Genomic DNA, 10,418 nt, shown 5'->3' with positions numbered 1-10,418 from the left:
GATTGTTTTCAGGGTGGAAAACTTTTTCCTTTAGGTCTACCAAAGGGAAGTGGCTTTGTTTTTTTTTTGTTTTTTTTATGTACAGGTTTGCTGTGTGATGTATGCACCTCATCTCAAATTAGTGTCTGTCCAAAAAGACATCAGTTATAATCTTAGAACCGCTTAGTTTGTCCGTAAAATAGGTTTCGATTAATAAGAGCAGAATTTCATTTCATTTGGACCATCAAAAGATATGTCGCACTATTTCCTCAGTCTCCTCTTGGAACAAACTGCCAGTGGAGATTAAACTTTCACCAAATGGAGACATTTTTAAATCCAGGTTAAAAACATTTCTGTTCTCATGTGTCTATGCATGAAATCTGCACGATATCTTTGAACTTATCTGGACTGTTGCTGGTTTTTAATCATTTTAATAATTTTATTTGTTTCTCTTTATGTTATTTTATGTATTTTTAATGCTTCTTCCACTCCCTGCTGCAATGCTTTTATTTTATGTAAAGCACTTTGAACTGTTTTGTACATGAAATGTGCTATACAAATAAATTTGATTTGACTTTTGACTTTAAGGGGAAAGTGCTTTGTTTGAGCAACAGTCCCAAAATGTTGTAGATTGTTATCTGACAAAGTTGACAAAAGAGGACAGGGATTTAAGTGTAGAAATATTTGTGTTTGGAATAGGTTAATTATGAATTTAGCCACTAAAATGTCTTTTGAACTTGCCAAGAAGAGTGTTTACTGTATGTCGGTTATAACATTTTTTTTATTTATAAATAGCCCTTTATTAAATTAACCGAAATCCCGCAACAAAACTATTTGTTAACCATAAGAAAAAAGGTTGAGACTCCAAAAAAAAAAAAAAAAAAGCAAAAACCACAATCCAATCCTACAGTTCTTAACTGCCACTTAAAAGATCATTAACTGACTTCCATCCGGACAAAACAGAACTGTGTCTTTTGAACTTATTTATCATGACGAAAAACTATGAAGCAACAGGAAGCTGTACGGATCATTGACTGACCTACAGCCAGAGGCTGCGCTAGACTTTTTCATTGGCCGCCATTTTGACTGACGGGGTTGTAAAAATCCCGTCATAATCTATTTTTACCCGTCGCTTTAATTTAAAAAATGATAAACACAAAAGTACTGAAGTTTAAATGGTCGTGTTCGAAGTTGTATTTGTCTTGTGATAATAATGACATATTCAATAGTATTTCATTTTCATTCATTTTTAATTAATGTTCAGTCCGAACAAGCTGAACTGAGAATCCACCCCGCGCCATCACACATCAAGCAGAAGTATAGCAGACAAAAATACTGACTGTGGTCCCAGTTGCTATAATATGAACAGTGAAATTAAACGGCTCACACTTCAAATATGAACAGTTCACCTGCTGTGGCCTGAACGCACAGTCTCGCACCTTCCTCCTGGTCCTCATGGACTTGAATTGCCTGCCCGCTTGTGCGTACTTATGTCTAAGGTGGGATCGCTGCAGAGGCTGTCATGAGGTTTTGGACTTTTGCAGATTTCTCATGGCTGTTTTGATGTTGTTCTGAATCCGCGCTCTGCTGCCACATTGGAATCACAAGCGAAGTGAATTGATCATTTGCCACCAAGTGGTTAAGGGTGGGAATTCCAATCAGTCAAAATGACAGATGGCCTTCAGATTTTTCTGTCACCTTTTAAAAAAAATTAAAATAAATGGTAAACAACAAAAAATGTTTGATTAAAGCGACCCCTGCCTAGAGCCCAATAAGACAGCGCAACTATGTTGTCTTTTGAACTTATTCATCTTAATGAAAAACCAAGCGAGAGGAAGCTGTACGGATATTTAAAGGGACACTTTGTAATTTCTTCCCCCATCTGGTGGTGCAATTTTATTTTGCAGTCGAATGAATTTGCTCTCTAGCGCCTCGCGTTTTCAAATGTGCGCTGCAACTTCTTGAACTACGGCAGGCGGTATGTGTCAAGATTCAAGAAGCTATAGCTTCAGACTCAAGGTCCATACAAACAAAAAGACATTAAGACACACAGTACAAAGGATTACATAACACACATACAATAACACTATAAACACAGATGAGAGATAACATGTCAGATAACATAAGTTGACATAGCCTTTGGTGTGCAATCAATGCAATTAGTCATATTCCAGGAGTTACCGGAAGTGACGTCGACGCAGCGTTAGCGTTAGCAGCAGTGTGTAGTTGCTATCTGGAAAGTGTTCTTTTAAATAAACTCCCGGTAAACTTACAAACTTTCTAATGCCTCGTTTTGTGAGTTAAGAGCCTATGTGTACTATGGCAGAAGTTTGGTAACAATCAATGCATTATTAGTGGGATAATTTACGAGATAAAATCTATTTACCATTAGCGCCAGTAATAAGCCATTCGGCGGACGTCACGTCAAAATGACGTCATTTCCGCTTGCAGGCCTGGCGTTGGGAAAACGCCATTCAAAGTGCTTTATGTCCATCTCGGCACTTCGTTGTTTTTTTAAATAGACCGGAAGGACATGGCAGCCTCCTTAGAGCTTGCCCGCTCTATGTAGATACAGACAAGTTATTCTTCACTCAGGAGGATAAGTGAGATTTTTGACAGAGATAATTTTACACCAATGAGGTATAATTTATGAATGAATATGTTGATTTGAGCTAATAAATTACTTAATTTATTACATAGTGTCCCTTTAACTGACCTACAGCCCAATAATCATTTTACAGCTACAAACATTAACTAAAACTGGAACTTCGAGATGTTCAAACTACTGGTTGCAGCGACCAAATAAGATGAGAAAGGAAGAGGAAACAGTTCTGGAACCTGTGATCAACTCCAAGACCTCAGAAATTCTTTCTGATCGTACGTCTGACTAACTCCCTCTGTCCCTCTTCGTTAATATTTGTCGCCGCCCTGATTGCAGATTTCATAGCCGTCTCGATCCAAGCGTGAGGTAAGGCTGTGTGTTCTCCAGCAAAGTGCACTCGGCCTTCGCTTCTGAAGAGCTCCTCGGAGTACTCTAAGTGCTGATAAGGTGCGAACAGAGCGAAGGCACCCAAGCTGTGCGGATCCAGCATCCACTTTTTCACTTTGACGCCTGTGCAGAGAGACCTGATGTGATCCCCGTGGATCAGTGCCAAATCTTTCAGCATCGCCTCTTTCAGGTCTTCGTCACTCAATCCTAAGAAGATTTGGGAGTCTTCGTCCCAGGTGTAGGAGGCCAGGAGGACGCCGATGCTCTCATTTGTTGGGAAACTATGGCTGGGGTAGTAGATGAAACGAGAAGGCCTGTCTGTGATGCTCTTTCCACCTTTGATGCCGTCTTTTTCCCAGAACTTTTCACTAAATGTGAGGATGATTTTAGTGGAGCCCCCATAGTGGACTGACCTCAGGGCCTCCATCTTTTGGATGGATAGAGGTGGATGAAAGTCCATGAAGAGAGCTGCTTTGGTGGTGGTTGTTACCAGGACAACATCAGCATCAAGGTCTAGAAGCTGTTGATCTTTCTGATATGACACTTTGACACCACTGTCTGATTGATTGATGCGTTTGACAGGCGAGTTGAGCTTGATCTGGTCCTTGAGGATTTCATTAAAACCATCAGCGATAAGTTCTGTTCCGCCAGTCACTTCAGTGTATCTAGAGAACAGAAAAATTCCAACTGTTACCATACGTTCTTGTAGCTTTGTAGTTTTAGCTTCTCTTCATTGGCTCCCTGTTAAATTCAGAATAAAATCTAAGATTCTTCTCCTCACATATAATGCTCTTAATGACTGAGCTCCATCACATCTAAGATATCTCAGAGTTGGATATTTTCCCAACAGAGCACTTTGCTCTCAGACTGCAGCTTTACTTGTGGTTCCCAAAGTTTCTAAAAGCAGTTTGGGAGGCAGAGCCTTCAGTTATCAGGCCCCTCTCTGTGGAACCAGCTGCCAGTTTGGGAGGCAGAGCCTTCAGTTCTCAGGCCCCTCTCTGTGGAACCAGCTGCCAGTTTGGGAGGCAGAGCCTTCAGTTCTCAGGCCCCTCTCTGTGGAACCAGCTGCCAGTTTGGGAGGCAGAGCCTTCAGTTCTCAGGCCCCTCTCTGTGGAACCAGCTGCCAGTTTGGGAGGCAGAGCCTTCAGTTATCAGGCCCCTCTCTGTGGAAACAGCTGACAATTTGGCTTCTGGAAGCAGACACCCTCTCTACCTTTAAGACCAGGCTTAAAACTTTCCTTTTTGATAAAGCTTATCGTTAGGGATGGCTCAGGTGATCCTGAAACATCCCATAGTTAAGCTGCTATAGGCCCAGACTGCGGGGGGGCCTCATCTGTCACACCTTTCCTCACTTTTCTCTCCTTTTTCCCCCTTTATTTCCTGTGACATTACTGTTGTCAATAACTTGTGTTTCCCTATCTCAAAAGGTTTCCTTTGAATGGTGTTACGGTGTTTGTTGTCCCCTCTTTCCTGTCATCTCAAACCGCAGCTGGTTGAGGCGGACGGCCATCCTTCCTCAGTCTGGTTCATTGCAAATGAGCAGTTTTCTACTGATTCTACATGGATGGTCATTCATGCGTCCAATGCAGCTGCTCATTGGATCAACTATTGTCTAATTGCATTAGATAAGCTAACAAGTAGCTAACAGGTAGCTTCTCCAATGCTGGTGACCCACTGGATTGGTCACTGCTTCGGCTGGACATTAGCCTGGAGACTGTCAACCATCATACCGAAGGCAACAATGTACAAAACAGTCTACAGCTTTGCTTACTAGCATGTCATTGCTAATCAGATTAGTTTCTGCTTGCCTTCTTTACTATTTTGAGTCAGATTGTACGGTACACTGCTGCCACCTACTGTTGACTTGAAAATTACTGCAGTCTGTGGCTTCCACCAGAAACTACAAATCTTGCCACAAGGTTTCTGACCTGAGTGGAACTTCCTGGTAAAAATAAAAAAAATTCACAGGTGGTGTGAGATGTGTAACGTTCACTCGTGATGAGCAATGATGAGCAAAGGGTGGCATACAAATAAGCTATGAGACTTTGTTTTTCTGCTGGAATAAACTGAACTCGCCTAAATGTTTTACCATGTGTGTATTGATATGTAGTTTCTCCCCATAAACTTTGAATGGCACAGTGTTAGCCCTTACTTTGTTGCGTCGTTGATATCACTCTCCGTGTAAATCATCTCCGACAGCGCCAGGGACATGAGGCTGTCTTGGTTCAGCAAGTCTCCCATCATCCTAATCGCCTCTGAACTCAAACTGGTTTGTTGCTGCAGATATCCCTGCTCAACAGAAAAAAAACCTTTTTCATTCTGGTGCTGAGAAACTGAAAAAAGTCAACAGAACAAATAACTCAACTCCTTATACATAGTGAATGGAATTAAATTATGGGTCTGAGTCAAATCATATTTGTGGTAAATTAAATTTAGCTCAATCTCATTTAATATCAATAAAACATGAGAATCTTACCAGGACAGAATATCGGTCGAACTTCTTCAGTGCGGCCAGACATCCACGTGCTTTCACTTCATCTCTCACCTACAGAAAGCAGGATTTGTACTGAGATTCGCCACTTTTACTGACAATGGACTGAATCCTCCAGTCACCCAAAAATCAGACATGAAAGAGTGTGCACACATGGAAATTGTCGGCTTTTTGGCATATCTCAACAAGCATTCATTTAATCATACGTGAAGCACCTACAGACAGATGCTCATGCGGTTGGCCGGCGAACATGATAAATCACTGATGAGAACAAAGACCGGATGTGTTCTGTGTCATGATGGACAGCTAGCTTCTGTTCTGCTCCAGAGTCGGTGCATACAAGTTTAAATAGCTGTTTATTGCCATATACAAATGTTTATAGACAAAAGGAAGTTCATTTCACAACAGAAAATTTCTTGTTGTGTTTTTGGAGTGTTCTGACTTAATGTTTACATATTAACAAAACACGTTATCTGATTGGCTAGCCCGGAAAATAAGTTGGCTCTGGTTTTCTGAGTCCATCAACATGCTGCCTTGATGAGTCTCCCACTAGATTTCTAAAGTCTGTGCTTGTTACCATAACTCGATCATCTAGTTAACATTTCACTCCAGACTGGAACATTTCCAAAGGCCTTGAAAACCGCTGTCATTAAAGCTGCAGTCTGCAGGATTTGTTGTTGTCATACGTAAAGTCCTAATTTTTGGCATTTTAAGAGTTTACATGATCTATCAGAACGCTTGAAGTTGAAAACGGTGACCTCCGTAGTCGCAAAATGCAAGAAATGCTTATTTTTTAACCGAAAAATAAAAAGTTATTCAACTTCCTGTCCCGCCCCATCAAAACACATGAGAACTCTTGCACGTCTACGTGCACGCCAGATGCGCGTACACGACTCCTCATTCATCAACTCACCTGTCATTTGCGATCATGGAAGACACAGTAAGTAGACTAGCCCGTAATGAAGTTCAATAGTCCAGATAAATAAGCGTGGGGACGAGCCTACCTTGTATCGCGCGTGCACAATCGGTGATTGACAGGCAGCAGAGCCCAGCTCGTAACCTGATTGGTTACCTTTTACCGGCCCGGTCTGCAATTTTGTAAACAAACCTGCTGGCTTTGGAGGGACCTAGCGGGACATATAGGGGACCTAGAGAACTCTTTTTTTTTTTGTATTGGGGTATTTAATGTACTACTTTCAGAATCCCCAGACAGTTCCAGGCATTATGCTTGAAAAGAGTTGCAGACTGCAGCTTTAAGCCTCTTCTAAAGAAGAGCAGTCTTGATGCCAAAGTACTGAACAACTACCGGCCCATATCAAATCTGCCATTCTTAGGCAAAGTCCTAGAAAAAGTTGTATACCAACAGCTTAGTGACTTTCTCCTGTCTAACAATGCTTTTGATACTTTCCAATCAGGCTTTAGGCCCCACCACAGCACTGAGACAGCTCTGATCAAGGGGACAAATGACATCCCCCTGAACACAGATGCAAGTAGAGTCACAGTCTTAGTTCTGCTGGACCTGAGTTCTGCCTTTGACACAGTTGACCATGCCATCTTATTACAGAGGCTAGAAGACTGGGTGGGAATCTCTGGTAGTGCTTTAAACTGGTTCAAGTCCTATCTCGAGGAAAGGAAATATTTTGTTGAAATTGGTAACTGTGTCTCAGACCAAATGGCTATGACCTGTGGGGTTCCCCAGGGGTCAATCCTGGGACCCGTATTGTTCAATCTGTACATGCTTCCACTAGGCCAGCTAATACGCAGCTATAATGTGTCATACCACAACTATGCAGATGACACTCAGATCTACGTGTCACTGACGGCAGGAGAACACGGGCCTGTAGATACACTGTGTCGCTGCATCGAACAGATCAGTGTGTGTCTAAACCAGATTTAGAGAGACTGATCCATGCGTTTGTCTCCAGCAGGTTAGACTGCTGTAACGGCCTGCTCACTGGGGTCTAAACGGGCTGTAAGACAGCTGCAGTACATCCAGAACGCTGCTGCTCAAGTCCTGACTAGAACCAGGAAATACGGCCACTCGCTATAAATCTGAGCGAGTGGCCATGACTTGTGGAGTCCCCCAGGGGTCAATTCTTGGACCTCTTCTGTTTAACTTGTATATGCTCCCTTTGGGTCAGATATTGCAGAACTTTAACATCAATTATCACACTTTTATGCAGACGATACACAACTTTATGTGTCTCTGTCACCAGACGACTGCAGCACAGCAGACGTTCTGTGTCAGTGTCTGGATGAAGTAAACACCTGGATGAGAGAGAATTTTCTACGATTAAATGAAGACAAAACTGAGATCATTCTGTTTGAGAGCAAAGAGAAGAGGGTCAGCGTTGGTAAATATCTTGAGACTCGGGCCCTTACAATCACTGACCGAGTTGGTAACCTCGGAGTGTTGATAGACTCAGATCTGACTTTCAGCAGCCACATCAAAGCTGTCACCAAGGCAGCTTTTTACCATCTCAGAAACATCAACAGAATTAAAGGTTTCCTCTCCCAAACAGACCAGGAGAAACTCATCCATGCATTCATCTCCAGTAGACTCGATTACTGTAATGCTCTTTTAACTGGACTTCCCAAAAAGAGCATTAAACATCTGCAGCTCATCCAGAACGCTGCTGCTGGAGTTTTAACCCGGACTAAGAGATCTGAACACATCACAGCAGCTTTAAAATCATTACTCTGGCTTCCAGTCAGTCACAGAATAGATTTTAAAAGCCTGCTGATGGTTTACAATCTGTGATATGTTCAGAGAATATAAAGCCAGCAGAGCTCTTAGATCCAAGGACTCAGGTCAGGACTAAACATGGAGAAGCAGCATTTAGCTGTTATGCTGCAAACAAGTGGAACAAACTGCCAGTGGAGATTAAACTTTCACCAAATGGAGACATTTTTAAATCCAGGTTAAAAACATTTCTGTTCTCATGTGTCTATGCATGAAATCTGCACGATATCTTTGAACTTAACTGGACTGTTGCTTGTTTTTAATCATTTTAATTATTTTATCTGTTTCTCTTTATATTCCTTTATATATTTTAATGCTTCTTCCACTCCCTGCTGCAATGCTTTTATTTCATGTGAAGCACTTTGAACTGTTTTGTACATGAAATGTGCTACAAATAAACGTGACTTTGACTTTGACCATATTAGTCCAGTGCTCAGGTCTGTGCACTGGCTTCCTGTCGCTCAGAGAATAGACTTTAAAACAGCTCTGCTTGTGTACTAGTCTCTTCCAGGAGATGTGAGACAGGCCTCAGCTCTGACAATGTTTAAATCCAGGCTGAAAAAAGTTCTTTAAGTATTTTATCTGCACTCTTTGCTTTTAGTTTGATTAATTAATGATTATTTTCATGTTTTATGGACTGATTATAAACTTGTCTTGCCTTTAAAATCCAAAACTTCTTGGTTAGGTTTAAGAAAAAGAATGATTGTGAAGACACAAATATATTATTTCTACAATGCAACTGTCCCCCTTCCACGTGCAGTTGCTCTTATGACCACTAGAGGGGGTATGTTCCCTGAAAATAATTTTAGGCAGCATGTGCCTGCATAAGTAAGTTATGCCACATAGGTAATTTTTGGGGAGGCAGACAGTCTCTGTGAAAATCCACATAATGAGAAGTTATTCGACTCTTGTTGGATGTCAGATTGGTCCTTAAACATTTGCTCTGGCAACAACAGCGAAGTAGGGATGAGATACAATGATGTTCATCAACGGGTAAATTAGCTCTGAACAAAGTAACTTTTCATTCAAATAAAAGCAAACTAAGTGTTTGAAAAGTTTCGTCTGAAACCCATATACTGTACCGGCTTTAATGCTTCCTCCAGCAGCTGGCTGGCTGATTTATTTCTCTCACTCTCTTTCAGGTTGTAATCCAGGATATTGGGATTGTTTTTCACTTCCGACACTCTGTGTGTCTTCCTGTTCACCAGGACAAAGGTTTGATTGTCATCCATTATGAATTCATTCAGCTGGAGCCCCAGCTCTTCGACATAGTGGTGAAGAATACTGTGGAAAGGTTGAGGATGGGAGATGTTCAGTCCAGAAAAACCATAAGATTTGGAATGAAGAGCAGCAGAAAGACTCTTTTTTTTCCGATTCACTCACTGATGAGTACTTGGGATCCTCATGGCACCCAGTTCGACGTACCACCCGTCTTTATCCCTGTAGGTCTCCACCCGTCCTCCAACTCGTTCACTTGCCTCCAATATGGTTACCTTGTTTAAATATTTAAAAATACAGGCCTTAAGTATTAATTAACTTATAAAAAACAACTTATTTTCGGCCTATTTCCTTTATTGTAAATCATGCTATGGTTCCTGTGAATAGTCTATCCATCTGCATTATATGTTTTCAACACCTCAATCAATCATTGTGTGTATTTTGCTCTATTTCCTGTATATAATCAATATGTATGTATAAAATCATAGATTTTCATCTGCAAATACTGTCCATATGCTATAAAAATATAAACCACACTATTTACGCTGCATGCGCTCACTGCTTAGATGTTAAGCTGCATTTTGTTGCTCTGTACATGTGTAATGACAATAAAGTTGTATCTAATCTAAATATATGTAACAAAAGATGACTTAATAATCCAGTCTACTTCATCTACTGTAAGTAATACTTTTGTGTACCGTGTGTCCTGCAGCTTTCAGTAGCTTCGCAGCTGTTAGTCCAGCCATGCCAGCTCCAACAATGGCAACATGGTAAGTTCCAGTTATATTTGGGAGACCAGACTTTGCTGTCTGCAGCAGCGTTTCGTAGTCTGCGTCATTCAAACAATCAGCGAGTTGGCTCCTCTGGGTGATTTCAGCAGTGATGCTGTGGTGCACCAGCAAGCCCAAAGCAACTGGAAACACAAAATGGGAAGAAAGAAAAAGCCAATAAATCTGTCTATAAAGTACAGAATAAGTGACACGTCCCTTAGCAAAAAG

At 41.3% G+C, this 10,418-nt stretch overlaps 1 protein-coding gene across 1 annotated transcript; it reads right to left on the bottom strand.

Annotated features, from left to right (window-relative positions):
* Positions 1–2,837: 2,837 nt before the first annotated feature.
* LOC142369498 (L-amino-acid oxidase-like) lies at positions 2,838–10,195 on the bottom strand. Its single transcript, XM_075451844.1, has 6 exons — positions 10,119–10,195; positions 9,586–9,695; positions 9,285–9,486; positions 5,445–5,513; positions 5,121–5,257; positions 2,838–3,633 (listed from the first exon to the last, which is right to left on the bottom strand). The coding sequence occupies exons 1-6, from the start codon at positions 10,164–10,166 to the stop codon at positions 2,838–2,840; spliced, it is 1,362 nt and encodes a 453-aa protein (XP_075307959.1). The 5' UTR covers positions 10,167–10,195.
* Positions 10,196–10,418: the final 223 nt, after the last annotated feature.

This window comes from Odontesthes bonariensis, chromosome 19 (assembly GCF_027942865.1).
Source record: "Odontesthes bonariensis isolate fOdoBon6 chromosome 19, fOdoBon6.hap1, whole genome shotgun sequence".
Taxonomy (NCBI): domain Eukaryota; kingdom Metazoa; phylum Chordata; class Actinopteri; order Atheriniformes; family Atherinopsidae; genus Odontesthes; species Odontesthes bonariensis.
The sequence above is the reverse complement of the archived record's forward strand: the minus strand, read 5'-3'. Positions and strand labels throughout refer to the sequence as shown.

Bases quoted from the DNA above. Each gene is read 5' to 3' on its own strand.
- LOC142369498 (XM_075451844.1), bottom strand. From the start codon at position 10,166: ATGGCTGGACTAACAGCTGCGAAGCTACTGAAAGCTGCAGGACACACG. The intron at 9,696-10,118 runs GTACACAAAAGT...TATTTAAACAAG, and splicing joins TGAAAGCTGCAGGACACACG to GTAACCATATTGGAGGCAAG. The intron at 5,258-5,444 runs GTAAGATTCTCA...TCTGTTGAGCAG, and splicing joins TCGACCGATATTCTGTCCTG to GGATATCTGCAGCAACAAAC.